Source organism: Gouania willdenowi, chromosome 14 (genome assembly GCF_900634775.1).
Source record: "Gouania willdenowi chromosome 14, fGouWil2.1, whole genome shotgun sequence".
Classification (NCBI taxonomy): Eukaryota; Metazoa; Chordata; class Actinopteri; order Blenniiformes; family Gobiesocidae; genus Gouania; species Gouania willdenowi.
This window is the reverse complement of record NC_041057.1, coordinates 18072339-18096742: the sequence shown is the minus strand read 5'-3', so window position 1 is coordinate 18096742 and position 24404 is coordinate 18072339. Positions and strand designations below refer to the sequence as shown.

Genomic DNA, 24404 nt, shown 5'->3' with positions numbered 1-24404 from the left:
GATAATTTTACGTTCCGCTTGCAATGCATCATGGGGCGGTTGAGTATTAGTGTGCCCAACGTGTATACCTAAAAACTGAAATATTTCCATACTACCTCATGTGAACGCACTAGATACTCATTTTGACGTCAGACTTCGTATGAGTACGTTAGTATGCAATTTTGAACACAGTCTACGTCTTTGCTGTGTATGTATTACACAAAAGCAGCTTGGTCGTAAAAAAGCAAACTGTTGATCCAACTCCATTTGTTTTTTCAGACAAGGGCAGGAACAGCATGGTGTCCACAGAGAGTGCCTCGTCCACCTACGAGGAGCTGGCCAGGGCCTACGAGCACGCCAAGCTGGAGGAGCACCTGCAACACGCCAAGTTCACAATCACAGAATGTTTCATTTCGGACAGCTCGTCTGATCAAATGACCACAGGTACCAATGACCCAGCGGACAGCATGACCTCGCTCAGCACGCCGTCTGAACCGGGCATCTGCCGCTTCACGGCCTCGCCCCCCAAACCGCAGGATTACGACAGGGGTAAAAATGTGGCTGTGCCCATTCCCCACCGTGCTAACAAGAGTAAGTACACGCGTTTCTTTTATTTCGTATCACAGTTACTGTCACGGCCTGTTTTCAGTCCTGTGACTAACTGTTCATTCATCAGACAAACGAGTTTCCTGATCTCACAGCCAATAAGAAAACACGATGTTTGATTTTAGCTTTTCAATAATAAAACCTGTTTCAGATACAGAATTTCTAAACTCACAACAAAAATTCAAAGTATGCTCAGTTTGTTGCCGAATTGACAGCCTCTTTAAATCCAGCCTGAAAACACTGTTGTTTAATGCAATATTTTAACATAGCGGTGCAAACTGGTGCGCCTATAGACGTGGTTGAGACCGCCCTCTTTAAATGAGCATTTTTTTCATTCAATGTGGAGAGATGAGTGCACAGAAGCACAAAATGACATTTGAAGTTAAATTGCCAGCAGGTGGACTTCTGTCTGCTGCACATTGAATAATGTAGAAAACAAAACAAACAAATAAAAGTGTTATTTAATAAACTTTAAAACCTAATGTTATTTTTCCCCTAATTTAATGTGGCTGCTCCATCAATTCCTGTAATTTTGCTCTTATCAGGCCATGGAAAACAGGCAGATTTGGACAGAAACCGTCCTATTGATCTGTTGATGCCATTTATCTGAGTTAATGCAGCAACAGAGTCTGTCAGTCAGTCAGCACCATTTGAAGATGATCTACTGAGCACCATCCAGCATATCTGAGCTCCTGAGTAGTGCTGTTCCCACACTGTCAAATATGAACATTGTTCCATCACTGCGTATTTACGCAGCTGATCAGCTAATTCTGGCCTGACGCTCCTTGTTATCAACGCGGCACAAGAGTTTGACACTGAAAACATGGAGAGGAAGACACGGGAACTCACTGGAGCGACATCCATGGATCCCCGCGCAAAGCATCCTCTGCACCGCAGCGTCACCAGACTCCACACGTCCTGCCTCATGTTTACACACACTTTGCATTTTCTTTCAGTGGCTGTTATATTGACTATTGTTTTATTTAAATTATTTTTTTTCATCTCCGCTGTGTATTGTGTCAACATTCATTGCAGCTATGATCTCTGTGTGAGAGTTTGCACCTGCCTGTGGGTCGTACTATTTTCCGGTGCAGAGACAGTCGCCGCAAACGGTTCCAGATTTTGATGAATTGCATTGCGTTCACTGCATTCATTTATTTGCATTTCCTCCCCCCATTTATTTGCTCCCTTTCTGTGATCTGACTACGTTACATATTCATCAAAAGGAAATGCACTAAATAGATGCATTGTGACGCGCTGAAGATGCGCAGTCCTGATTCCCTGGAGTTTGTACCCCTTAATGCGTGGAGTGACGTTTGCAAGCGATTTAATACCCCTAAACCTTTAGTGAATCCGCCCCATAATGTGACATTTCTGAATCCTCTGTTGCCCTCTGTAGGTGAATTCTGCAATCTGCCCCTCTACATGAAGACGGACCCGTTCTTCCGTAAACAAGGGGAGCTGCATGACCCCTGCCCGGCTGTGCCACCGCGGGAAGCCTCGATCCGCAGCCTGACGCAGCGCGGCTACCACACCCAGGGCCGCCACAAGACTTTAGACCCCAGCAAGCAGCAGGCCCTGACGCTGGGCCACTCGGGGCTGAGCAGCTTAGGCGCAAGCTCGGGCACTGCCACCCTGCCTCAAAGAACTCTCACCATGCCCAGCTCCAACAACGCTGCGACAGCTTCTACTTCCAGCACGAGCAGCAACCCCACTAACAGTACCAAGGTGGGGGGCTCCAGAGACTCGCTGCTGGAGAGCAGCTCCTCCGCACTGGGCAGGCTACAGAAACAGAGCGTGGGGGCCTATTCCAAGTCGTACACACTAGTGTAGACCCTTTCTCCTGCAAAGACACGCACTGATGTTCCTCCGCTCAGTCAGCCCCACTCCACTGATCCACAGTCTGGGCCAGAACAGGCAGGCAGCCTTTTTTTCTTCAAACCCAACTAATGGTGAACTGCCAAGCCTCCTGTCTAGTCGTCCTTGGGGAAGGTGTTCTCTACTCTTTATGTTCATGTGGGACGCTTTGAAAAGAACTACTAACTCCAACTAACAGTTCCAGCCGGCTGGTGCTCCGCTCCGCTCAGTTCTCACAGGAGTTCGTTCAGCAGCTTAACGAAGAAAACAGGAAGTGGTTTCTGAAACCGATTAGAAATACAGACTAAAACCCGAGAGGCTGAAGGCTTTGTGTTTACGACGATGAAGACGACAATAGCCAGAATGAAGCTGTGTGGCCATCCTTTCTCTGCTCTGCACACACACACACACACACACATGCTGTCCTTCATATTAAGAGTACTATTGTTTATTCACAAGACTTCAGGTTAAGTTCCCTTTTCTTGCTGTATCGCTTTTAACCCTTTGTGTCTCTGAAAGCCCCAAACTGTGATTGGCAGATTTTCTTTTTTTTTTTTTTTCCAATATCAAAAAAGACGAGTCAGGTTTACTTCTGGGAAGCAGAAATATATTGCTCTCCATACACACACACACGCACACACACACCCTTCTGCAGTTAAACAGTGTCTCTAGTTCACAACAACCCAAAGTCCCAGCTATGATCTCTCACGTCACACTAAAGCATATTTGGTGTTTAAAAAGAATTGAGATATATATTTCTATGTAGCTATATTATTGACATTAAAGAAAAATAATGACAAAGTATAAATTATACTACTATACTATTTGCTACAATAGCATTGTAGTAAATACAGCAATTTAATGGCAAATTATAGAAATGAGACAATCGCTCAATCAATAATCTTTAAGTGAGAGAAATTTTAAAAGGTTTGGACTAAAGACAGATAAAGTTTAATATATATATGGCTGCTCTGTATGTTACTGTATGTAGGCCACTAAACGTAGAATGGAGAGATGGAAACAATCATGGCACAAGGCTTAAGAGGACGCTTCCTTTTAAAGGATTTATAGATTGATTGAATTGTGGTAGGCCTGAGTGGATGGTAAATACAATAACATTCAGAAACCAAATCGATGTCTCAGAGGATTTCCCCAAAAGAGTTTTTAGGCCTTGTGGTTACAGAGTTTGGTGATGATGGAGGAATAAAGGCTTCTGATTGTGGTGCTGAGTTTGGAAAATATGATGTTATCCCTGCCAGCTTCTTCCTCACAGCCCATCTCTGCCTATTACAGAAACAAAGACAAATTGGCTGAAAGGAAGCGATGTGAATGAAGTAACGCGATTTAATGTGGATGGATGTTAGAAGTCAGGGAGTTCAGTCTGAAAAATGATGATATTCACTCAGCTGATCTTTGTTGTCGTTCTGTCTGAAGTACTGTAAATGTCCCACTTTCTTTATGTCCATACCCCTCCTCCAGTTTGACTAATGTACATTCACACAATAACCTATTGGAATGTTTTTTTTCAAGCATCTCCACGATAGTGTTTTGTGCTTTGTATTTATTTATCCATTCAGTTTGTTTGTTTGTTTTGTTTTCGGGGATGGGAAGCTTTTTGATTTGTTTTTGTAAGATTTTTATTTGCTTGAATTTTTATTCTCTTTTGGTTCCAGAGGCCAAACAGTAGTCAGTTATGTGGCCTATCAGTAAAATCAGCTCAGCCAAGTGAAATCAGGGACTCGTAGCTCTTTTAATTATACAAACTACTAATGTATTGTGTGTATATACTGGACTGGAGTTGGTCTGAAAAACTGGGCTCATTTTTCCCCAAACAGGTCGACGGAGATTAAAAAAAAAAAAAAAAAAAAAGTATTAACCACCTTAACCATGATACATCCATCATGTCCACCTTTGTCAGTGTTGTTTATAGATTAAGTCTTGTACATAAAACACAATTTTGTATGAAGAGCTATTTTCGTCAGAAGAAATCAGGGGACACATCAGGGTTAAAAGCCCCAGTTTCAAATTTGAAATGGTATCAAAAAAATTTAATATTTTACTTCCGAAATGGACAAAAACATTTTTGCTTTCCTTTTGTTTTTGATACTAATTTGTTGGATTTTTATTCTTTTATTTTTTAATCTTTTGATGTCGTCATTGGTCCTATTACTTTTATATTATGATTTTGTATTTTGTTCATCCTCAAAAAAAAAAGTCATTGCATGCTTGCTAAAAGGGAAAATTTGAAGTGAAAATGTATGAATATCCCAAAAAAAAAGAAAAAAAAAAAAAAGTTGAGGGTATCCCGAACATTTATTTGAGTTGCTTGTTATAGCAATTGCTTGTGTTCAAAGGTACATTTTCTATGAAAAGAACGCAAAATACTAAAAAAGATCATTCTAACACCTTGTGCAATAAAGCTATCTTTCATACGCCAAGGCTTCTGTCATTGTTTGCACATCTTTTGAAAGATGAACACTCATGTGGTATGAAGAGAAAAGCTGTTTGGATTTTGGTTTAAACAGGACAAAGATCATGTCAGTGTATGTCAGACTCAGTTTATGAATCACTAATTCAAGATAAGATGGGAATTTAAAACCAGATATATGAAAAATCAAAGAAGAGAAAACATTTTTTATGGAAACTTTAGTGAGGTTTGCATGTTTATCGTATAAATCTCTGACTAGAGAACAAAGATAGATGGAGGGAATGGATGGCTGACTTTTAAAATGTTATTTTTCTCTCAAATTTAGTACCAAATACAAACACAAGATGGTGCTGTAACTTATGTTTGTATTATGTTCCAGTAATATATTCCTTTTTCAAGTAACTCATTACAAAAGTATAAAGTGGTAATATTATATTACTAGTTACAAATAAAGTAACTCAAGTTACATGCATTTTTAATTTAAGTGCATATTTGCTTTGTTTTCTCACTGTTTGCAATTATTTGAGAAAAAAAAAGATCATTATAGTTAAATATAACTTATGGGGAACAAAAAACAAAAGTAACTCAGTTACACTCAGTAGTATTGTAATACAAATATAATTTATTTTTATCCCAGTAACTAGTAATATAAATATATTACAAGTTTAGAGTAACTTACCTAACACTGTCTATAGGCATAATGTGTAAAAATGACATAAGTCAAGGGATGGTGATTTTTAAGTGTTTGCTCAAACTACATGACTTTAAAATGACATTTCTTCCTTCTGAGTGATTCATTAAACCTAATGTCTGAATGGATTACCAAAGACTTCAAATACCTCTATCGAATATTTGCATAGGGTGATTGCATTACTGTAGTGGTTCCCAATTGCTTTTGTCCCATGTGCCCCCTTTGCTTTTTTATCAACTCATGTGTACCCCCTTCATTTCATTGTACCCTCTCCATCGGCTCTCCTAAACCCCTAACATGAATCTACAAATTCAAAAACAATGTGTGGAATTTAAAGTGAAATCAAAATAAGAAAATAAAATAACAATGCAGCTTTTATGTGATTACATCAGTAGTAAGTTAATATGGTCTCCTATTGTCTATCATTGTCAGAAGTGTGATAAAATGGCCTCTACAGCATCAAATAATTCCAGTGAACAGTATGTGAAGTTTATTCTACATACTCATCAAATAATCCTGTTTCAATAAATTACAAGAACATATAGTATTTTACTGAGCAATAGGATTGTTAGTTTGTGATTAATTTGTCCAAAAAAAATAGCCTAAATAGAAACTACAAGTATTTCCTGATTATTTTTTAATTAATTGTTAAATCTTTCCAAGTACCCCCTGCAATGTGCTCCTGTACCCTTAGTGGTAAAGTACCACGGTTTGAGAACCACTGTATTATTGTAATTGGATCCAATCATTGATGTAGAGGGAGCACATGAAAACACTTGGGGAGTTACATTATATTGTGCATTCAATGCTTCTAAAGTTAGAATAATCTGTCATTAAATCAGAGGTTTTGAATGTAATTCCTGGATGGCCTCAGTCCTGCATGTTTTGGGTTAATCTGCAGCAACAACCAACTGTAATGAATGACAAAGTCTTGTGATTAAGTAGAGATACAGGTAAAACATGCAGGACTGCAGCATTAGAGTTGACCTTAAATGGTCAGTATTAGTTCATTCCTACGTCTCAATAGGTTCTTTATGTCAAGACGAAGGTTGGGCTGACATTATTTGTTACCATTTGTGTGAAACATCAGCCTCACATACCTACGTATGACCTGAATTGTTTCTCCTCATTCTTTGTACCGCCACTGCCTCCGCTTTCACTCAGGAAAGTCATTTAATAAGGCCGATGATCACAGTCCAGGATCCCAGCTCACTCCCATTGCTGTGAAAATATTCACCTAATTGCTACTAAATTATTAAAAGATGAACTTTCAACCCCACAAAAGCCGATTCTCTATTCACGCTGAGCACAAACCGTTCACCACCGGTTCAACTAATTAAAGACACACACAAAGGTCAGTTTTACAAGATTTAATTTAATAACTATTATACAGTTCACATAAGGCCTTCATCTTCAAACACTATTGTCAGTCAGACAAATTCCATGGTTTGTTGCAGGTGCACAGGACATTAACATTTGTTTCAGCTATCGCGCTTTAGTTTTTGTTCTCTGACTAATTTCACGTTTTAAAACAGGAAAGAAGCTTTCATCATTCTCCCCCTTAATGTGTTTTTTTTTTTTTTTTTTTTAAATCATGCACTAAACTTAAATGGCCTTTAACCATTCACAACAATTGTAAAAATGGACTTTCCATCATTGAAATACACACTAGAAAGGTTTTCTACCATCGACTAAACAGTGGACTTCCCGAACATACAAATAAACAACCAATATAGAGTAGTATGCACTCACTTTTTGCTGACTGGCAGGTCTGCCAAGAATGTGTCAGAGGTCAAGTGACAAAGTAACTTTATATTCTCCCAGGAATCAGGCTTTATTGGCAGCCTGTTGCTTTGCTGCCAGTCCTTAATGTAATGCATTGTAGTCTGACGACAATCCCTAAAGTACCAGTAGTCAATGATCCCAATACTATCAAGCAATGAGTCGACAACTCTTTCCTGCAACCATGAACCCCCACAAAGGAGAAAGTCTCCAGATTTCACATTTCACTGAGGAGAGAGTGAGTTTAGTTTTTTTAAAACTTCATTTCCAGTGTGCTGCTTGGTTTCAATTTTTAAAAAAAAGGAGAGAAAAAAAAAAGGACAATATGTCGGCACAACTACCCAACTAATGGTGCTTCCTGAACATGTGGCACCCAGAACGGTTCCACCTCTACTAGTCATTACATCAATTTGTGGGACGAGTTGTAACAGTGCGTGGAGAATGCTAACCCTTCTTCTTCTTCTTCAACGTAACATGAATACAAAGAGCTTGTTTCGATAGACAGCGACAGCCACACACACAGCATCCTATCCGCTTCAAGCATTTGTGGTTTTTTTTTTTTTTTTTTTTTTTTTAGACAATTCTAATTTGAGTTATGGTGTGACAAAGTGGAACATTCAAAATATTTTTTCCTTCACTTGAATGATGGCAGGCGAACTTTTCCTAGGTCGGGTACAATGAATAACCCTGAAACATCCACTCTAGGGAGCCAAAGCTAGTGGGACGACAAGGGAAATGTCTTTTTTCTCCACCCCGTTGGATGGATTAAGAACGTGAACAGATATTCAGACTCCTAGTTAACCTAACATTTCTGGATTATCTTTAAAGACTAAATTTGTAGAAGAAGCATTTTTTTTTTTTTTTTTTACCCCCCGCAAGCCTGCATTGATGCCACACCCAAACATATCAACAATTCATTCGGTGGCATTTCTTCATATTTAATACTACACTATTAAAAGTGCTTCAGATAAGTTTGTGGATAGATGGATGTAAACACAGTTTGATCTGCAAAAGCTCTGTCAAGTCAATAAAATGGCTGTTGGAGCTTCAAAACTAAAAAGCACACAGGAACAGTTTGCTGGTAAAACCTTTTGGGGGGTGGTGGGGGGGGGGAGAAAAGAGAGTGATCATTAAAGTGCATCCCTGGATGTGTTGTTACCTCCATCCCCTTCCCTTCCCCCGACAAGCTAACCCTCAAAAACAAATGAGAGAAACCCAAAAGGCTGACACGGAGGAACCATTGCTATATGGGGGGCTAACTATTGTCCAACGGTCCAGCAGAGGACCAGTCTTCAAACCAGTGGCAGTACTTACAAGAAGAAATAACCCAAAACATTTCTACACGTGATAAAAAAAAAAAAAAAAACTAAAAACATGGCAGCCACAAACATTTCTTCCAGCTTGGCGTTGAGGTTTCTATTTGATGGTTGCGTAGGACAAATTGTTGAGAGGCTTGTTGTGATGGTGACCCACGGACCCCCCGCTCCTGAGGTCTAGGTTGTAGCGTAGGACAGAGGAAGATTCACTGGTAATGGTACATGGACTGTTGATAAAAACAGCTTCAACCTTTTGTCTGCATAACTTAGTTTGTACATGTAGTGTACGAACACGGGGGCGGGGGGTGTTTGGGTTTTTTTTTTTGTTATTTTTTTCTCCCTAAACTTGAGTGCTTGTGTGTGGGTGTTAAGGTCCAGCATCATCTTGGGCACACGTGGTATCATCGTCTCTCACAGTGTCTCTTGTTCAGCAGGGGAATGGTGGGTGTGGGGGTGCTGATGAAGGGGCGGCAGCAGAGACTGCAGGGGGGACTGCGGGGTGGTGGGCGGGGACTGCTGCAGGGGGCTGAAGTGTGGGGGGGAGGAGCGGTAACAGGAGTAGGCCGAGCTTCCTCCGAGGGTGGTGGTGGGTGAGGCGGGGAGGCCCGCGAGGCCGGTGGGGGAGTCGATTAAGGGTTGGTTGTAGAAGAAGAAAGCACACTGGTGGATGAAGCTCTCAATGATTGTCTGATAGGTGCGAGTGGCAGTCAGGGCGTCCATGGTGGAGAAGTCCGGCCTCATGAGTGTTGGCCAGAAACAGATGGACAAGTTCTCACTGGTCATCAAGTTCAACCTGCTCAGCTGGCTCACCCTGGACAAACACACGGAGAACAGGCCATTTATTCATTCTGGTGCAAAGGAGAAGGAAAAGCAGGAGACTCGGAAAAAATTTTTTAAAAAATGGCAGATGGGGGAACCTACTTGTGCAAGTGGCTCACAACATATTTGAAGACCTCATAATTCTCTCTGGGAAACCTCCTCAGGACGTCCTTCATAGTGTACAGCCGCTGTTCTCGGTCCATGATTTCTGCACACAACATTTTCCTCTTTCAAACTGAAACACTGCAAGCAAACCTCAGCATTTTGAAATGAAATCATTTCATGTTTATGAGTCATCTTAACATTTCTAAAATATTTAATCACTTATTGGAAATATACGAAATGCAGCTTTAATTGTCTCTGGATGACAGAGGTGGCAAAAGTACTACTCCTCAGTACTCAAGTAAAAGTATAGATACTTGGATAAAAAACGACTGGTAAAAGTGTTGAAGTTGCTACTAAACGTACTTAAGTAAAAAGTTACATTTAAAACAGCAAATTACATATCTTGTCTTTTTTTTAAGAACATTTAGAATACTGGTACCTGGCAACAAGTTAAATCTGTTACCTTTGAACACCAGGAGCATTTAGCACTCATTATAGATCAAATTTGTAAATAAAATGTTTCAAAAAAAAAAAAAAAGGCAAATGCTCAATTAAACCCAGAGCAGCTTTGAGTTTAATGGATGGATGGATTTTTAAAAACTTGAAAATGTTAACCATAAAACTAAGGGACTTGCATGACATTATTTATGCGTCGTGATGTCATCTTCAAAGGTCTTAAAAGTAACAAGCTCATTTTTAAAATGTAAAACTGAGCTTTTGAAACTACTCCTTTTGTACTTTCAAAAGGATATGAAAGTAGGGACATTTGTTTAAAAATGTAAGGACTAAAAGTAGGGGTGTCCCGATCCGATATCGGCCCGATATTAGCCTGAAAACGAATATCCAATTCAAATTTCCGAATTCCCCGATATTATTATCTATTTATTTATTTCCCCCAATTAATTTTTTATTTATGTTATTCAATTGTAGAATACTGTAGATATTATGTTGAAGGTTAAAATGTATGCAACCACTTGGTTAATAATAAATGGGTCAGTTTTTCTCATCCCTACTGTTGCTGACTATTGTTCTCTTTGACTAACGTCACGTGATCGAGCCTTTTCAAACATTCCACACTATCGGTATCGGCCGATACGCAAGGCTGCAATATCGGTATCATATCGAACATGAAAAAGTTGTATCGGGACATCCCTATGTAAAAGTAAAAAATACTCAAGTAAAGTATAGATACCAGAAAGAACGACTTAAGTACTACTTGTCACCTCTGCTGGATGATAATTCCTTTTCGATCCTGTCAGTGATCTCTAGTTTCATTGGTTTAGTGATAAAGTGTTGTACTTGTACATATATCCTATCGATTGCTATTGAACACGTGTAACAGTAGGAGTCGGGTTAAGCCGGCGTAACTGAACACGTATGTGCGTGTGCATGAGTTTAGTGCATTGCCATAAATAACTCTGCACTATTAACAGACTGCAACTGCAGCAATAATGTGACAAATGCAGTTATATTAACAAAAATAGTCATGCATGGTTAGTTTAGTCAACCCACGATTTGTGCATTAACTGGAGTTAAATTTAACTCTAAATGTGTTTCATTTTTCCTGATTATAACTGTGGAATTTCTATACCAAGAGTTGCAAATTGAAAATGCGCGTGCAAATTGATTCCTTATTTAGTGTAGTAGATTTTTTTTTTCTTTTCTTTTTTTACAGTGTGTCGAATTGAGGATTAGGACAAAAATAACTGAGCAAAGCAAGTCAGCCAAATCTCCCCAACCCTCTCCCCTCCCAAAGAAATAATCTCTACATGTCGGAGTAAAGATCCTCCCTGCCCAGCAGTGTTTGCTTACTGAAAGCATCCAATAGGTCCACCTGCAGAGCACAAGGCACCAGAGGGTCAGGCAGCTCAGAGAAGAAGCTTTTAAGGCCCCCGGCCACAGTATTTATGGAGAAGTCTTTCTCAACCAGATCCAAGCCGTGGTCTGCAGAAGGAGAATGGCAACAGATGAAGGGAGAAAAGGAGGAAATAGGCGGTCAGTGACAGCTGCCACCAAGAATGAACAATCATGTCACTTAACATGTCACAGAATTACCACGGCCAACAGCTGACGTGAACAAGTCAGATTAACAACTCACCCTGTTCAAACTGCCTCTGCATGCTTTCCATCTCGGACTTGTTGCCACTTACTCGGTACAAACCCTCTGTATTCAGGCCTGAGGGGACACCAACAACAGTTAGCTAGTTCAACATGATCAGAAAAAACATTGTTGTGTGCTATACCAATAAAGCAAGATAAAATGGAATGCTAGTTTTAGTTTGAATCAACATAAACAGATAGAAGCAGAAAATACATCAACTTGCCTGTTGTCTCAATGAAGCGTACACACTTTTCAATAAAGAGTGGGATGGGCCTGTCTGGAGATACTACATTTACCAAAGGTACCCCAAAATAAATGCTCTCCACTGGTTTGGGGATGGGTGGACGGGGCTTTGCTCTGGTTTTCTGTCAAAGAAAGAAAAAGAAAGAACAAACAGATTGAGTATCATGTATAGGTGTGTGTACACATACTGTAGTTGCAAACAGTGGTTTAGACCTGCTGATTCCCATCAACTCCAATTAGTTAATATAATTTAATCAAAAACAACAATTTAATAATAATACAACTTTAATAAAGTGACTGATATGTAAGTGTTAAAATAAATGATTATATGAAGAAGTAAAAGATGAAATCATACACACCTTAGCGGTGCGTCGCAGGCTTTTGAGAATGTTCCTCTTCTTTGGATCCTCGCTCTCCTCACTAACCAGGCTTTCACCTTTCAAGGTTCCGAAGTCATCTTCTTTAGACTTTGGAAGGGCTCCCATCTCATCATCACTGCCTATAAAGCTTGTGCGAAAGCTACTGAACTTCCCGAGCCGCTTGGAACGATCACGGTAAAGACGAGGCTTCACGCCAATGGCTGAGAACTTCCTCCTTCTCTCCAGAGAGCTGCTATCTGCCTCGCTGTCTGAGCCGTTCCCATTGGAATGCATTCTGTTGGAGTTGCGAATGGTGATGATTTTGCCTTGTGTACTGTCATGTGGCACAGAGTAGATAATCTCGTCATTGCTGGGGCGGGGCTTTGAAACTGCATCAATGGGTTCAGCGTAGTCTGATGGATCATAACCCACATCCCCTCCAGGGACCCAGGTGACGGCAGATGGCAAGGAGCGACGGTGCCCTAAAGTATCGATATATGGGTTTCTGCTCACCTTTCTAAAGTCAAAAGTCACACCCGGCTTAATCTTCATTTGAGGGGGTAATTTGTTATTTAGCTTGTTCTCAAAGTCTCTGATATCAGAAATGACTGAAATATCACTGGAGTCTAAATCAGGTATGTTGTAGCCCCCACTGTGAGAAGTGAGTGTGCCGTCATAGTATGGTGGTGATGGATCAACATCATCCTCGGAATCCAGGTACATGGTGACAGGACTGGGAGAACTGCAGCGTGGGGAGTACACATTCTCATTTGTGCACGCCTCAGCAACATTATCGTACATATGTGTCGCCTCAACAATGTTGCGTTTCTCAACCACCTCCATCAGAAAAGAATGAAACATTTCTATCCTGTGAAGGCCTCCCACCACACCCCCGGATCCACAAACCACACTATTGAAACGACCCTCTATCTCGTGGGCAAGTTCCTCCCCCTGGATCAGCTGTTCACAGGCATAGTCAGTATCAGTGAGCTCTGCTTGGCTGTCTCCTACAGCCAACAGCTGAATTGGGATGATGTCCTGAACCTCACACAAGAACGCACACAAGGTCTCAAGGGAGGCTTTTCTGGAAACAGAGTACACAGCGATGTAACCGTGTACTAACCTGCTCTTGCGTAAAGTGAATGAGGCATGATATGAGAGCAAAGAGAGCTCTATAGCTAGCTTGTGTCCACCAACTGTCTGCTCCAGCAACACAGAGGTGCCACTATTGGACATTGGCCGGCAGTGCTGATGCATGAGGAAGGGGGAAAGGAGCTGCTCAATGTCGTACGAGTCTCCGCACATTAGGCACATGACAATGCGAAGGTCTGCTTCGGGGACAGGTTGATGAGGTGAGTCTCTGAAGCCAGGGGGTTCAGGGAGGACAGGTGGGGAGCTGCTACTGAATGATGTGCTCCTCCTAATATCCAAGAGGCTTCTGAGAACCTGGTTGATTTGAGACTCATTCACATTGTGGCCATAGCCCACACCAGGGGAGGCAGGGTCTAAAAAGCTGCACTGCAGTCTCCTTGCGACCTGCTGTCCCTGTGTTATTAGGTTTAAGGCAGTATCTCCACCAATGTCAACATATGATCCGACACCTCTTTTAGTGACCAACAGCAGGGAAGTAGGCAGTTGTGCCAACTGGCTGTCTCTTCGTCCAAGAGTTGACTCCCTAAGTCGCTCAAGACTTTCAATCAGATAGGACAGGGATTCTTTTGAATTATAAAGACAGAGACACCCATGGGGGGTGAAAGTGGGGGTATGGAAAGAGTTTACTGGAAGGCGTACATTTCCCTCAATGGGACGCAGCGTCAGTTCATACATCTTCCCATCTAACACGTACCAGTCATCATTTGTGCAGAGAGTTCTAATCTCATTGGCAAATTCTCTGGCAAGTCCATCCTTCCCTAGAATGACAAGGTTAATTCTGTCAGCCTTGGTGTCCCCAAAAGGGCCTCTCACGTCTAAAAAGGGGTAACAAGTGGGGAAATGTGATGCCAAGATTTGTTCAATCTTAGAGTCTCCACAATGAGGGCTGTTGGGGCAGGTCTCCTTGGTGGGATGATAGACAAAGTGGATATGCTTCAAAACCAGTGCATCTCTTTCTGCTGGTAGCTTTTGTAGAGCTTTGAATCTTTGCTCCTCCCCCAAAACCTCCTGTATTGCACCCATCTTCTCCTTACTTGGCTTAGCATCAACTTCAAGCTCATAAAAAAGCTCAGAGTACTCCAGTAACAGTTCCTGGAAGTCTTCTTTAGCACGATCAATAATATCCTTTTGATGGCGGTTATACAGCTCTAAGTACTCTGGCTCTTCAAGCCACTGGTAGAACTCTTCGTTCATGATGAAGCTGCGGGCCTCCTCCCATGGTTTACCAGGTGTGACAAACGGGGAGGAGGACAATTTATGCTTGAACTCTTGCCTCATCTCTGCTCGTCTGCACTCATTACGCAGATGTTCTAGGTGGGCAATGAAAATGTCCTCTGCTTCAGCGGTCTCCAACAGGTCTGATGGAATCCGCTCATCTTCCATGTTGTCTATATGAGACGTGTCCTCCCATGGCGAGTCCTCCAGAACAACGAACCAGTGAGCAAAATGCTGCTTGGACTCCAGGACTTTCTGCACTCCTGACCAGCTTAACTGATCGATTTCATCGAGGTCAGGCACCAATGAACTAAGTGCCAGAGGAAGAGTGCTCAGGTATATTTTGCGACGCCTCTCAATGTGCTCCTGCTTCAAACGGTAGACGTGCTGTTGAAAGAGCTTCTTGCACTTAGCGGTTCCCTCCAAGAAGACATATTCTTTGTATTCTGGAGAGGTGTTCATGCGTCGACTGGTGTTAAGCCAGGTTTCATTGTGATTTTTTACAATGCGATTGATTAACCATTCATATCGATCCTTGGCAGAAGCAATCTGTTGACTCTGAAGCTTCAGTGCTTCAAAATAGGGAATAATCTTGGGCTTACCCCTGCTCTTATCAATCAGTTGTACCAAAGTGATAAAGGCAAGGTCCACATTAATATTTGAGCGTGCAGATGTTTCAACTACAGGCAGACTCTTTTTTGTAATACCAAAGGTATGTGCGTCTTTGATGTAACGTTCAACTCCTTCATCACATTTGGTGAGGACCAAAACAATTGGCTTCTTTGTCTTGCTGACTTGACCATAGAGATTAGATATGAACTTTAGCTGGTCATCAAAGTTTCGATTCATGCCTCTGCTCACGTCCACACAAAGTAGGAAGCCGTCAACCTGCAATTTGCCTTCGGGCATTTGTTTTTGCTCAAAGTCCTGTTCTAGACCGAGCTGATCTGTACAGAAATACATGAGCTTCTCTGCAGAGGCCAGCTTGGTCGCAGCTGCCCGTTTGATGTAGGGCTGCATAGCAGTGCTACGGTGGGGCTGAAATGTCTGGTCATCAATGAATTCAGTTTGCTCCACAACATGCATTCGGCTTTCAGGTCCTTCCTCCAAAACCCGTGACACCTCCCCCCAAAAGAGAAAGTGGTCATTGTTAACCACTCGGCCTCCAAAGTCACTGGTGCTCAACACCGACGTGTGATCCAAGTAGAAGTCATCAGCACTTGGCCGCACGAACCTATTACACAAACAAGACTTTCCAACCCCACATTGTCCCTTCTCTTTCTCCGTTCCTGACAAACCCACCACAATGAGGTTATAAATGGGCGATCGTGCATCTTGCTTTTTTGCCATCATAGCCTGCTGACACTCATCCTGCCACAAATAGGCACTGTATAAAGGAGTTCACTTGGATGTTTGTCCATAAAGTCCCAGATCCACAGTAAAGATTAGATTTATTTTCCTTTTGATGAGCTTCAGTAGCAACAAATAACAGTGGAGAGATATGAGCTGGTGGTTTGTTCATTCATTCCTGTCAAAAACAAAAAAAAGAAGAATAAATCAAACAAAGTGAACCAGCAACAAAGCACAGATAAGAAGAAAAAGTGGGAAAGTAAAGAATGAGGCAAACACAAAAAAGAAACCTTTGAGCGTTTTAAACAAACATGGAAGTAAATCAATGTAATGACAATTCAACCAGCAAATACTTGTCTTCAATACAGGTTTTTGACTATTCCTTTACAACGACCGACACTAAATTTACGAGCCAGAGTATGAATACAGATGAAAACTTTATTCTAACTTTGTTAGAACATTTTTTAAGAGAATAACCAACAACTTCCAAATGTTAAAGACGACACGCTATGTTTAGGGTCAGCCGCTCATAGTTTCTCTAGTCTGAGAGTCGTGATCATGTTATAAATCTGCTAATGGACCAGAACAGACTGCAGTTTCTGGGAAGCTTCGGATTGAATAACATTATCAATAATGTTGACTAAGTTTCCATCATTATCCCCCCCCCCCCTCTTTTACATTACCATCAGCAGACTATTGTGAATAGAGATTTAAACGCTAATGATCAAAACAAAGAAAACACAGATGTATTTAAGACTGGGTACAAAACAAAATGTTCATCGCATTTAGTTTTAGCCTTTTGTCTATGTAAGAAAAACCTGAAGAAATGTGTCAGAAACTGTGGCTGTAAACCTTCCTTTATAGTTGATTCCAACACATTACAAGATACATCTCATATTATGCCAGTGTAATAAAAAAAAAAGGTCAGGTAACATGAATTTTATCATGATTGGTATGGGACATACAGTCAGATATATATATATATCTTTGAAAAAGCTCAATTAATGCCTAATTTAAGTGGTTTTAACCTTCCAGTTATATGAATAAGGAGGAAAGCGTTCATCCTGAGTGAAACATACATAAGTGCTGCTCTTTAGATGACACTATCAGTAGACCTGTGAGTGGACTGACAAGCATTAAAACCCTGACTCATGAATCTCCATTTTCAGTCCGGCCGTGCACTTTTCATCTTCACCGACCCCTGCACCTGATCTTCAATGTCAAAAATGAGTGAAGCGCCTGTTAACAGAGCCATCGACACATCTGATGAGACACTAAACTTGATCACCCTGTTAAAGACTAATAACATTACCATAATTATGGCTCCCATTATGGCAACACTGATACCATTATGATATGGGGCAAAAATGGACTACTATTACATGTGTGATGAGGGCCCCTGGGGGCCAATGATGAAGCTGGGATATTATGGGATGATGATTGCACTGATACATGATTAGAATGAAACAGGATCAAAGCAGCCAATGGCAGAAACAGGCCAAAAAAAAAAAAGCAGACAAGTGGTCTGCAAATAGAATCACTTTCATTGAGCGTAACCTGTCTATTAGGTAAGATGTGCTAACACATGCTGTGCAGAGGATTAGCAGAAGCACCCACACATGCACACAAGGGGCTCACCACGCCAGGCCTACTACTGCTACCGCTGTCTTTATTATATATTTATATAAAGATATCTGTGGTATCCTCCCTTCTGTACTGATCCCAATCTAAAGCAGGTGTGACACAGCAGCTGTCAGGCCTGAAACTGTGAGGGAATAAAGGAAGATGATAGAAAGCCAGGAGAAGCATACATATATATACATATATACATACATACCATCGCTGATGTGTATCTGTCAGGAACACCGGGGCTTGCCGCAGCCTTCTCCGCCTGATGTGCATGAGGAAAAGCCGCAGGATGTAGAGTTCCTAGCACAGGGCTGGTCCGATAGACAGATATGAGCTTATTTCACAGTGCACACAACGATCCGCTCCTCACACTCAAACATCCACCGGCCATGTCTGCGTTCCCGTGGTTTGCGTCACTGCTTTTACTGCGAATATAACACAAAGGAGGAATAACTAGAAAAAGCCCGAACAATGGGACGATCCGCCTTGGCCGTCCATGCAGGGCTGCTTTTTTCTTTTTTCCACATGTGATATTCAGCCGTGGGAAGAAAACACAAATGTGATCTGAGGTGTTATGCTCGCTTCACCACGCTGCTTTTTTCAGCAATGATTCTGTCCATTGTTGTGGCCACATAATGCTGGGCCGCCGGCGAGCCGAACACACCGCGCACTCCGGGCTACAGCTGCGGCGGTGCGGCGTCCTCTCAAACACGGCCCGACAAAGCGCTCCGGTCCCGGTCCGTCCACGGAGGATTGCGCATGTGAAAGTGGTGTGTTTGTGTCAGGCTGCCGATAATGGCGGCCCTCCTCCTGCCCGGACCTAGCTGCTCTCTTCTGGGGTAAAGCGAGCTGTGCAGACGGCGGCGGCGCGGAGAGGGACGCACCCAGCGGGGCCCGCACACACTGCAGCAGCGCGCACGCATCGAGCCCGCACCAGCAAAACCAGCAAACACCAGCAAAAACCAGCTACACCAGAAAACCAGCAACAACCAGCAAACCAGCAACACCAGAAAAACCAGAACACCAGCAAAAACCAGCAACGGCAGCAAAACCAGCAACACCAGCAAAACCAGCAAAAACAGCAACACCAGCAAAACACCAGCAAAACCCAGCAAACCCAGCAACACCAGCAAAACCAGCAAAAACCATCAACACCAGCAAAACCAGCAAACACCATCAAAAACCATCAACACCATCAAACACCATCAAAAACCATCAACACCATCAAAACTAACAAACACCATCAAAAACCATCAAAACCATCAACACCATCAAAAACCATCAAAACCATCAACACCATCAAAACCATCAACACCATCAAAACCATCAAAAACCATCAACACCATCAAAAACCATCAACACCATCAAAACCATCAAAAACCAGCAACACCATCAAAAACCAGCAACACCATCAAAACCTCAAACACCAGCAAAACCAGCAACACCATCAAAAACCATCAACACCATCAAAACCATCAAAACCATCAAAAACCATCAACACCATCAAAAACCATCAAAACCATCAAACACCATCAAAACCATCAACACCATCAAAAACCATCAACACCATCAAAAACCATCAAAAACCATCAACACCATCAACACCATCAAAACCATCAAAAACCATCAACACCATCAAAAACCATCAAAAACCATCAACACCATCAAAAACCATCAACACCATTAAAAACCATCAAAACCATCAAAACCATCAACACCATCAAAAACAATCAAAAATCATCAACACTATCAAAAACCATCAACACCATCAAAAATCATCAACACTATCAAAAACCATCAACACCATCAAAAACCATCAACACCATCAAAAACCATCAAAATCATCAAAAACCATCAAAAACAATCAAAAATCATCAACACTATCAAAACCATCAACACCATCAAAAATCATCAACACTATCAAAAACCATCAACACCATCAAAAATCATCAACACCATCAAAAACCATCAACACCATCAAAAACCATCAATGCCATCAAAACCATCAACACCATCAACATCCATCAAAATCATCAACACCATCAAAACCATCAAAAACCATCAAAATCATCAACACCATCAAAAACCATCAAAATCATCAACACCATCAAAACCATCAAAAACCATCAAAATCATCAACACCATCAAAAACCATCAAAATCATCAACACCATCAAAAACCATCAAAACCATCAAAAACCATCAAAATCCATCAAAACCATCAAAATCATCAACACCATCAAAACCATCAAAAACCATCAAAAACCATCAAAATCATCAACACCATCAAAACCATCAAAACCATCAAAAACCATCAACACCATCAAAACACCCAATAATACAGAACCGGGCACATGGAGCTGCTATTACTCACATTTTATACATTTTAAGACATTCAAACATTTCTGCACATCACACTTTTAACATACATTATTCTCCGCTCCATTTTCTCATTTCATTTCATTATTCATTTCTGTACTAGTGTTCTGTTTTCTATGGGGGACAAAAAAAATGGCATAATTACAAATAAATAGATAAATAAATGCAAACATAAATAAGAATAAATTATTGCAATAATAAATGCATAAATGAATAAATACCTAATTAATTACTTTGTTTTTTTTTTACTTTGTCTGCACATGTTGTCGAAGGTCAACACGACATGAAGTGCAATCTATATATTATAGTATTATATATAATATATATATATATATATATATATATATATATATATATATATATATATATTCTTCCAAAACTTCTATCAAGGCTATAGATGTTGAGATGATGGAATATGGCCTTGGCTTAGAAATGATCAATTCTATATAAAAAAACAAAAAAAAAAACATCTATGACAATCATACTGTATATACGGTACAAACATTGCCATTCAGGTCAAGTTTAAAACTCTGATTTGATGACGTGCAGATTTGTTGTTGGCTAAGGGGATACTGTATGGATGGACATTTGTGTCTTTATTATTCAATCAAAGAAAAAAGTTGCTTCAATCAAAAATGTATTGAATGATAAAGACATAGATCTACCCCATAACCCTGCACCTTTTTTGCTTTTTGTGCTACTAGGTTATAGGCTACAGCAGTGGTTCTCAAACTGTGGGGCGCCGCCCTCTACGAAAAATCAAATCAAATGTTGTCTTCATAATTTATTATTATTACTATATCGGTACGGTTGAAAAATATGTGACTGTGTATTTTGTTATTTTTTTATGAGGTTTAAAGCAGAATAATCCTCTTTTTTTTTTCTTTTGAGCTTTTTCAATAAAGGGTACATCTTTTTGGGATGATGGAATCGTGAAAATCATTAATTCTTTAAAGGGGGCAGAACGGGAAAAAGTTTGAGAATAAATTATAATTTATTTATTTGTAGCTGCAGACAGAGACACATTCTCTGGTGCACTGGTCAAACATTAACATGTTGTTTTTTTATATACCATGCACCAGTATATTATATTATTATTATTATTATTATTATTATTATTATTATTATTATTATTATTATTATTATTATTTGCAGTAGTTGTAGTAGGAGTATTCTTATCCATACAGGGTATATCCCACCCACCAGTGTTGATACCCACTAACTCCACATGAGGTCGCTGTGACAGTAGGGGGTGATTAGTTTGATTGACTTTTAACATTTCATGCTATTACCATTGCATGCACATTGGTATTCTAGCTTTTATGCTCTTTGAAAAATCTAATTTATATAAGGGAAATTTTAATGTTAACCCACAAAGTATTTGCAATAACTTACATTGCCATAATAAAGTTGTTATAAACAGGATGACAAGACACTGAGCATAGTATCAACACAACAAAGGTGCTGTTCTGTGCTCTGTAAAATAGGACCATTAATAAATAAATAAAGGTCTTTATTTGATTCAATATTTCACAATTTGACACCCAAAGATGAATTAGTTATTTTGACCAAAAACATCATTTGTAATCGATGAGAGTTTTTTTTTTTTTTTTTACCCACAGAGGAAAACACTTTATTTTATAACCTGGCCTGTAAAAGTCCACAGTGTGGTACACAACATCTCCTCCAGCCTTGACAAAAGCTGGCATCAATCACCAGCATCATATCTGATTACTTTTGGCAGACTGTTCCCTACTGCACAGCTGCCTCCTGGTGGATTTATGGCCAGTAGAGGAGACAACCTCGTATTCTCTGATGCCTGTGCACTTTACTTTGCTTTTCAGGCATATTCTCAGTCATTCTTCACTCTGCCTGTTTGGATTTCATGGATGTGTATGTTTAGAATATATCTACAGCCTGTATTCTAATCAGATGGAAGATGGAAGGTCTGCAAAATGAATGATCAAGGACCACAACCACTTTTGCAGCATGGCGTTGGACCCCAACTCTGAGGTACAGTACATGTGTGTTATGTTCTGTATGCACTCTTCATTTGGATTTCTTTGCATTTTGGATAAGATAGTGTTCATTCTATACCTCATGTACAATATTCAGTCATTTCTTTGGCTGTTCACAGTGGTAGTAATAAATACAAGTGATAAATGCTGATATCAGAACAGGGACACTAATGAGAGGTTGCAAAGGGGAAATTGAATCAAGATGCCTGACAATAGACAAAGGGTGTAACACCCATCTGTTGCATTGGGTTTCACATTAATAGACAAAAAAACCCATTTTTGTCATTTTTGACATTTTTCTGTCAGTTCCTGAGGCTGATTCCCATTTCATTGCATTTGATGCTCCAACCACTAGGCTGAGCCCTCAGACTTTTCAATCGTGTGTAACTGGAACTTTTTCATAAACACATGCTTGTCTCAGTGATCAGGCAAGGAAAAGTTTTCAAGCTTAACCCAGAATTGGTTTAATTTGATATGAGGAAGACAAAGCAAACTCTTGTTTTACTTCATAGTTACATTTTTCCACATCTTTTCAAATGATTGAGGTTTTAGATTCACATCTTGTTCATTTTAGAAAGTAGCCCTTGTGATGTAATAAGGATCCAGGAGATGAGTGGCGGTAAGGGTGAGAATGAGGTGAAAGGAACAACAGATGCTTGGTGAAGGATCCCAGTCCGGACACTAGTGTAGAGGATAATAAACAGTTAGCAGCACTTTGTGGTTAGTGTGGTGCTGCTAATATGTGAAAGATGTGTGTATAATACAGGTTTTGTCAACCTTTCCTCATAAATCACTTTTTTTCTGAATAATTTTGTTGTTACAGGAAGAAAACTAGTGCTAGGTTTAGTGTTAACATTTCATTTGAAAGGATTTATTATTCTCATTGACTGTTTATCTAAAAACCAAAAAGACACATGACAACAACAGTTTAGCTTGCTTAATAATCAGCCATAAACCCACTGAAGGAAGATGCCAAACATCAGGAAATGGTGAGGAAGGAAATCTTTCTTACAGGAACTTTCAAACAAAGATAGGAACAGGGATGGGGGGACGGGGGCGGGGGACAAGCTGGCTGGGAATAACAGGTGATGAGGATGGAGACTTTGGTGACACTGTGGTTCAAATCTGATCATTGTTTCCATATGTTCTTGTTGGCAATAATATGTTTAGGATTGTTACTTGTGTAATGGAAATAAGTGATAGAAGTGCACCCTCCTGTTTCCCATATCCATGTGGTTGTACATTCTGTGTCCTGGTGTTAATGAAAAAGCTGCCAGCAGCATGCCTGAGCAGTCTGGCTAAGAAACATGAAGGCACACCAAAGGGGTAAGTAGGCTTTTCTTCAAATTTAGACCTAAAAAACCCCATCAAATTAAGCGTTATTAAATAAATGCGTGAATAAAGTGTGAATAAGCCAATTCCTGATGGTACAAAAGCTGCACACCTTATAGGATGTCACTCTATAGTGCTAGCACAGACGAAACAAAGGTTTGGTTTAGGAGAACATGCAAACTGTACACAGAAGCATTCCTGTTTAACATCGGGCCTTCTTCCTTTAATGCCAGTGTGCTAACCAGATGTTGAGTTTTTTTAAATTTTTCAGCAGAAAGCTCTGTGTCAGACATAGGCAACTGGCCAAAACAAAACTGTAATTCATGTCGTCGGAATTGTTATATGAAGTCCAACATATCACACAAAACTACAGACACACAAAAAAACCACAGCAAAATGCACCAAATGTCAACAAAAACACACAAAACGACAACAAACAATCGCCGTATTGACAAGAAAATTGACAAAATGAGTTCAAAATAGAAAAAAAAAACACAAAGAAAACCCACACAAAGGGACTACAAAGACAAAACCCTTTGTTCTTTCCTGTGTTAAAGCTCAGACTGTTTAATCTAAATGCTCACATGAATTGTAAATGGTAAATGGACTTGATTTATATAGCGCTTTATTCCTACACTGAAGTAGTCCCAAAGCACGTTACATATGAGCTCATTCACACTCACATTCACACACCTATGGGACAGAGCTGCCACGCAAGGCGCTAGTCGACCACTGTTGAATGTTGATAATGTGGCCCTCGGAACAGACGATGAGATCTGATAGAAGCCCATCTCTGCTCTCTATGTAATACAAAGTTAGTTAGATAGTTCTGTAGCAATTTCAAGATTTTTGAATGTCCATTTTTTTTTTTAAATATATGAAAAAATATTTAAAAGAAAGATTAATAAAAATGGAAAAGGAGGAAGACCTTGTGTGAATGTTTCCCTTCCAGCAAAGGACAGAAGTAGCTCATCTCCACTCTTACTTACTCCTTACTTACTTACCCTTACAACTAGGAGTGTGATGATATCTCGATACGGCGAT

General features: G+C 40.3%; 2 protein-coding genes across 5 annotated transcripts in view; one reads left to right on the top strand and one right to left on the bottom strand.

Moving 5' to 3' along the window:
* The window catches only part of LOC114475516 (Down syndrome cell adhesion molecule-like protein 1 homolog), a 75267-nt gene extending 70393 nt beyond the window's left edge, over positions 1–4874 (top strand). For all 4 annotated transcript variants that reach the window (XM_028466391.1, XM_028466390.1, XM_028466389.1 and 1 more), the window contains exons 32-33: positions 259–570; positions 1985–4874. In XM_028466391.1, the coding sequence (XP_028322192.1) occupies positions 259–570; positions 1985–2418 (746 nt within the window). In that variant the 3' untranslated portion in view covers positions 2419–4874. The remainder of the gene's footprint in view (positions 1–258; positions 571–1984) is intronic.
* A 2042-nt stretch (positions 4875–6916) lies between these two features.
* Positions 6917–18615, bottom strand: arhgap35b (Rho GTPase activating protein 35b). Its single transcript, XM_028466234.1, has 7 exons — positions 17841–18615; positions 12287–16181; positions 11908–12049; positions 11682–11759; positions 11396–11527; positions 9581–9686; positions 6917–9470 (listed from the first exon to the last, which is right to left on the bottom strand). The coding sequence occupies exons 2-7, from the start codon at positions 16004–16006 to the stop codon at positions 9071–9073; spliced, it is 4578 nt and encodes a 1525-aa protein (XP_028322035.1). The 5' UTR covers positions 16007–16181; positions 17841–18615; the 3' UTR covers positions 6917–9070.
* Positions 18616–24404: the final 5789 nt, after the last annotated feature.

What these genes read in the sequence shown, in the direction of transcription:
- arhgap35b (XM_028466234.1), bottom strand. Translation starts at nt 16,006, where the DNA reads ATGATGGCAAAAAAGCAAGATGCACGATCGCCCATTTATAACCTCATT. An exon ending in GGACCTATTGGATGCTTTCA is followed by an intron (nt 9,687 to 11,395) that starts GTAAGCAAACAC and finishes TGTTGTGTGCAG; the next exon opens with AAATCATGGACCGAGAACAG. An exon ending in GTTGTGAGCCACTTGCACAA is followed by an intron (nt 9,471 to 9,580) that starts GTAGGTTCCCCC and finishes GTGTTTGTCCAG; the next exon opens with GGTGAGCCAGCTGAGCAGGT.